The 6,571-nt window shown below is 39.4% G+C and overlaps 1 protein-coding gene across 1 annotated transcript; it reads left to right on the top strand.

Moving 5' to 3' along the window:
* The first annotated feature begins 5,572 nt into the window (after positions 1-5,572).
* On the top strand, positions 5,573-6,571 carry LOC103949409. Its single transcript, XM_009360520.3, has 2 exons — positions 5,573-6,153; positions 6,340-6,571. The coding sequence occupies exons 1-2, from the start codon at positions 5,787-5,789 to the stop codon at positions 6,354-6,356; spliced, it is 384 nt and encodes a 127-aa protein (XP_009358795.1). The 5' UTR covers positions 5,573-5,786; the 3' UTR covers positions 6,357-6,571.

The following is a 6,571-nucleotide window of genomic DNA, read 5'->3' on the forward strand; positions in this document are numbered from 1 at the left end:
ACTTGTGATATGAACTGATAAAGACATATATATATATATATATATTTTAAGTCCCACTGTCGATGAGGTTATGAATTTGCACAGAACTCCGTTTGCCATAATTAGCTCTTCTTCAAGGGGTTTCTTCTTGCATCATAACCTCATTATTCTTCCCTCCGACCTTTGTTTCTTCATGCATCATAATATTTTTGAACCACCATTTTATAAGGCCGCAGGCTGGATGGTGAATGTTTTATTCAAGCGATGTTGATGATGTGGGGTTTGTAAAGAATGATGAATCTTCTTCTACAAGATTGTATTTCACTCAATGAATCTTACAATTACACAGAAGAGAATATATATAGCCTTTGGCTCTTTACAAATATACCCTTGACTACCTTAAACTAAACTTGTAACCATTCTAACTAACTATAGTTAATAACAAACTAACCACATTTAGCTTTTACTAAAATATTTAACATCAACAAAAATGGAAGACTTGTTATCTTCCTTAATACACCCCCTCAAGCGAGAGGGGGAATCAGAGTTGATTCCAATGTGAAGCTTGGAACACAAGTATCGAAACTGATTTTTAGACAAAGATTTTGTATGAAGATCAGCCAATTGATCGGCACTGCAAACAAACTGGACTTTGAGAAGATTAGCTAGAACCAATTCGCGAATATAATGATAATCAATCTCAACATGCTTCGTGCGAGTATGAAAAACAGGATTAGAGGCTAAAGAGATGGCTGAAATGTTATCACACAACAGTGTAGGCAGTTTAGGAAGAGGACAGTGAAGGTCACGAAGGATTTTACAAACCCAAGTGAGTTCTGCAGTCGTATGAGCCAGAGACCTATATTCGGCTTCTGTAGAAGAAAGGGCGACAGTACTTTGTTTCTTGGCACTTCAGCTGATGAGGTTGGGACTAAGAAAGACACAATAGCCACTGGTTGATCGCCTATCAAACGTGCTTCCAGCCTAATCAGCATCGGAGTATGCTGAGAGATCAACATGACCCTTTGTAAACCATAATCCCTGGGAAACGGAACCTTTTAGAAATTGAAGAACTCGTTTGGCAGCTTGAAAATGTTGTTCACGCCGAGCATGCATGAACTGGGAGAGTTGATTGACAGCAAAAGCAAGGTCCGGGCGAGTCCACGTGAGATATTGAAGGCCTCCAACAATTGAGCGATACTCAGTGGGATTGGGTAGAAGAGAACTAGTATGATCTAGTTTGTGGGAGCCAAGATGTGTGCAACAAGGTTTGGCACCCTGCATATTTGTCCGTTGAAGAAGATCAAGAAAATATTTAGTTTGATGAAGAAAAATCCCTTTAGAAGATTGTTGGACTTCCAGCCCCAAGAAATAGTGTAAAGGACCAAGATCCTTCATTGGAAATCGATTACTGAGCTATTGAATGAATTGATGATAGAGATGAGAATTAAGGCCAGTAATGAGAATGTCATCCACATAAATGAGAACTATAACCAACTGAGGACCATTAAGTACAAACAAAGATGCATCAGATGAAGATTGATGGAAGCCAAAGTCATGCAGAGCTTGAAATAGTTTTTCAAACCAAGCTTTAGGGGCTTGCTTAAAACCATACAACGATTTTTGAAGTTTGCACACATGACTGGGAAAGAGAGGATCAATAAAACCTGGGGGTTAAAGCATGTAGACATCCTCTTTTAAATCCCTATGAAGAAAGGCATTGCTAATGTCTAACTGGTTTAAAAACCAATTATGTTGAATAGCAAGACTAAGAAGTATTCGAATGGTAATCGGTTTAGCAACCGGACTGAAAGTCTCTTGGAAATCAATGCCCTCTTGTTGATGAAAGCCCTTGGCAACAAGCCGGGCCTTGTAACGATCCACAGTACCATCAGGCTTCTTCTTGACACGAAACACCCACTTGCAGCCAACAATGTTTTGAGAAGAATGAGAAGGAACTAAGGACCAAGTTCTTGTAGACAGTAAGGCATTGTATTCATCCTGTATCGCAGCTCGCCAGTGAGCAAACTTAGATGCTTGTAAATAAGTGCTGGGAACAGAATCCAGTGCAATGGATAGAGGATGCTTAGTTGCTGTATAAGCCTTAGGTTTATAGATGTTTGCTTTGGATCGGGTAACCATAGGATGAGTATTAACCATAAAGGTAAAAATAGGGTGAGAAACATCTAGAGTTGGAGAAGCATCTGGAGGTGGAGAAGTATCGGGAGTTGGAGAAGAAGCAGGATGAGTATATTTGCTAAAATAGAAATCCATTGAAGGAGAAGTAACTGGAGAAACACTGCCAGAGCTAGAAGTATGAAGGGGTAGAGACTGAAAAGGATAGAGGTCTTCATTAAAAATCACATGTCTGGAGATATAGACTCGGTTGCCAATCAGATCAAAACACCGATAACCTTTGTGCTGAAGACTATAGCCCAAAAACACACAACTTTTGCTTTTAGCATCCAATTTACTGTAAATATAAGGTTTAAGCCATGGAAAGCATTGTCAACCAAAAACTTTGAGTTTGGAATAATCCGGGTGCTGATGAGATAACATTTCCCAAGGAGATTGTGAGACACCAGAAATGGGAAGACGATTAATGATATATAGGGCAGTAGAGAAAGCCTCGATCCAAAACACATAAGGGACATGAGAAGCAACAAGTAAGGTCCTAGCTGTCTCAACAAGATGGCGGTGTTTTCTCTCAGCACAGCTGTTTTGTTCAGGCGTGTATGAATAGCTGAATTGATGAAAAATACCATGTGCACTAAGAAAAGATGCAAATGAATGACCAGTAAATTCACCCCTTGAATATGAACGCAACACTTTGATTTTATTACCAAGCAAATTTTCTACATAGTTCTTGAACATAACAAACATAGAAAGTACATCCGACTTTGCTTTCAAAGGGAAAAACCAACTGTATTTACTAAAATCATCAACAAGAAGTAAGTAATATCGGAAACCACTGCTAGATGTAACAGAAGCAGGTCCCCACAAATCACAGTGTAAAAGTTAAAGACTGTGAGTAGTTGCTGAAGAATACAGACCAAAAGGAAGCTTGTGGTTCTTTGCCAATGCACAATCTGAACAGAAAAAATCAACTGTAGACTTGCCTTGCACTGCAAGAGTATTTGTAGATATTACCCGACGAAAAATGGCAGAAGATGGATGACCCAAGCGCCTATGCCATATCTTTATTGGAGCTTTAATACTTACAAAAGCTGATGCAGCAAGTGAAAGAGAAGCTTTACCAGAGACGAAACTAGAAGATGTAGTAGACTGCAAAGGATAGAAGCTGTCTTTATCCCCACAAAAACGTCTTCCCCGTGGAACGATCCTTAACAACGGATCCATCAGAATCAAGAGTCAATGAACAATAATTGTCCCGGAGAAATTGAAAGGTAGACAACAAATTGTGTTGTATGTGAGGAACATGCAGAACATTTGACAGTGTAAAAGAAGAAGTAGGGGTTCGTAATGTAGATGAACCAACATGAGAAATGGACAGACCTTTACCATCACCTATGTAAACCTTGTCTTCACCAGTGTAGGGAGTAGGAGAGTTGATGTGTGATATGTCATTAGTAATGTGCGAAGTAGCTCATGAATCAATTAACCAAGTAGGAGAGGGCTTGGCGTTGGAACGAGCACACATTGCTTGGAGCTTGGCAGAAGGGATTCGACCACACATCTCAGGATTCATACGGTCAAAGCAGTCAAGTGCTTCATGACTTGAATTACCACAATTTGACAAAGAGCCCGAGGACCAGAAGAAGAACCACGAGATTAAGCAAATGAATTAGAACGATTGAAAGAATTACCACGATGAGAGCCTCAATTGCCATGATAGGTGCCATGATTGATCTTCCCACGATTCGAATTTTAACGAAAAGAGTGCTGAAGTGGTTGATTCTGAGCAACATACGCCTAAGGTGGGGTGGGAAGAAGTGGGGGTTGAGCTTAAAGTGATAAGGCATGAAATGGTTCAGACATACTGGAAGAGACAACTTTCTTGCGACGATTCAGAGAGAGCTCTTTTGTAAGGAGCAAGCCATGCAATTCATCCAAAGATGTAGAAGTTAACCGAAGCATGATTGAGTCGGTGAATGATTCAAACTCATCAGGAAGACCAGTCAGAGTAGCAGCAATGAGATCGCGATCAGAAATTAAGGCTCCAGCAGCAGTGAGAAAGTCGGAGATCTCTTTGAGCTCTTGCAAATAATCAGGCATGGATCGAGAACCTTTCTGAACATTTTGAAGTTGAGAGCGAAGCTGATGAACATGTGCATCAGAAACACCCCCAAATCTTTGTTCGAGCTTAAGCCATAGATCACGGGAAGACGAAACGCCAATTGTGAAAGGAATCACCTCTTCAGACAACGTGGAATTAAACCAGATCAGGAGATTCTGATCCTTCTCATACCAAACTTCGAAATCCGGATTAAGAGTGTGATCAGGCAGAAGAGGGGTGGGATAGGGTTCCGTGCCATCAACGATACCAAGAAGACGATAACGCCAAAGAATCGGAGCAAATAGAGCACACCATGGCAAATAATTGGTCATCTTAAGCTTGATTGGTACCATGCTGCCAATATTTTGGATTGTGAGAGAGGAATATGAAGAGGAATTAGGGTTAGAAGAGGGATTGATAATAGGCACCGACTCAAACGAAGTCGCCATGAGAGAGCAAGAAAACAGATCAAGATCAACAAGCGCAGAACAAAATCGCCACAGAGAACAATCAAATCGAGGTACAGATCAGAAAATCGGAGCGGAAGAGAAGAGGATCGAGAAGAGCCGTGAGGCGACTGGCGATGATACCATAAAGAATGATAAATCTTCTTCTACAAGATTGTATTTCACTCAATGAATCTTACAATTACACAGAAGAGAATATATATAGCCTTTGACTCTTTACAAATATACCCTTGACTACCTTAAACTAAACTTGTAACCATTCTAACTAACTATAGTTAATAACAAACTAACCACATTTAGCTTTTACTAAACTATTTAACATCAACAGAAATGGAAGACTTGTTATCTTCCTTAATAGTTTGAACACTTTGTTTTGGATACAAAGATAAATGCTCTTAACCATTTTAGTTAGAAGTTTCTTGTTACTTAGACCTTGATCGTTAGGAAATGTCCAATATCTATAAGCAGAAGGAACTAACATTAACATTGTAGAAGGTCTGTTCGAGGAAAAAAAATTATAGTTGCACACACATCCATATAAACAAATCAAATCTGATTAAGGGAAGACAAAATTTACAACAAGGGTTATTCGAACTCGAGTGCAAGAGGCTGATACATTATGTCGACCAGCCGACTTAATTCTTATCTGCTTTTGGTGAAGTGGTTGAACAGTTGTTTATCTTGGAAGATTTAACATAGTATGGTAGTTGGTTACACGTATTCACACATAGGAAGAGGAGAAATTTCAATGGAACATGTCGGTAATGGAGTTTTGGAGAATTCGATGAGGTGTCTCAGCAACAAGGGTTTTTTTGAGGATCTTCACTGTCAGTAATGGTTTCATGTCAAACTATCTAATGATCAATGCTATATTTTTTATTGGAGTAAAAGTGAAACAGATATCCCTCTGGCCAGTTTCTGTATCCAAAAGTGCTTTAAAAATTAATAAACAATTGGTTCTAGTGCCACTTACACTAGTACTGAGTGGATGAATGGAAAACCCATATTTTCTGATCGGATTCAAGTATAAAAACCTCATCACACAGAGATAATCCTTGTGGAATTGTAAGATATAGGACACAATATCAACTCCAAACTTCTGTATGGTGAACTTTGTGAGGAACACAAAAATGGCAGCTGCGGTGAAATTTATTTGCGTACTAGGGTTTCTTGCAGTTTTAAGCATTGCTGTGATTGAAAGGGCTGATGGGGCAAGTGCTTGTGGAAAAGCTAGTCCAGATGAGGAGGCCTTCAAGTTTGCTCCTTGTGCAGCTGCTGCACAGTATGAAAAAGCTGCTGTTTCCAATAGTTGCTGTCAGCAAGTCAAGAGGTTGGGCCAAAACCCTACCTGCCTCTGCGCCATCCTGCTTTCTAACACTGCCAAGAGCTCTGGTGTCAAGCCTGAGGTTGCCATAACCATTCCCAAGCGCTGCAACTTTGCCAACCGCCCAGTCGGTTACAAGTGCGGAGGTAAATTTATAAATACATGCAATTCTCAGTATGATACGTACTTAAAATTACTCGCTAAAACATAAAAATGCAACGTTTCTTTTACGCAATTGTCAAACTATGATTTATTAGTGACAACATAACTTTTTTTTTTGTTTAATATTATTTTTTTTACTAACATAACCTAATGCCACGTTAATGTTGCAGCCTATACTATGCCGTGATTGAATGTAAGGAAAGGTTGAAGGCCGTGGGGTGGTCTGGTTAAAGAATTTGAAGCAGTTAGCTACTAGTGTGACTAATTAAGTAGGATTACTGCTTTGTAATTTGGCAATAAATTAAAGCTAGTATCCTGTATCATGTACGTATCCTTCTTTTTTTTTTCAAACACATGTACGTATCCTTCTTTCTGGTAAAATAAAATATGCAATTTGCCAAA

This window comes from the organism of the source record quoted next, unplaced genomic scaffold (assembly GCF_019419815.1).
Source record: "Pyrus x bretschneideri cultivar Hongxiangsu unplaced genomic scaffold, Pyrus_bretschneideri_v1 Contig2, whole genome shotgun sequence".
Lineage (NCBI taxonomy): Eukaryota > Viridiplantae > Streptophyta > Magnoliopsida > Rosales > Rosaceae > Pyrus > Pyrus x bretschneideri.

Excerpts from the sequence above, each read along its gene's own strand:
- LOC103949409 (XM_009360520.3), top strand. The coding sequence starts at position 5,787 with ATGGTGAACTTTGTGAGGAACACAAAAATGGCAGCTGCGGTGAAATTT.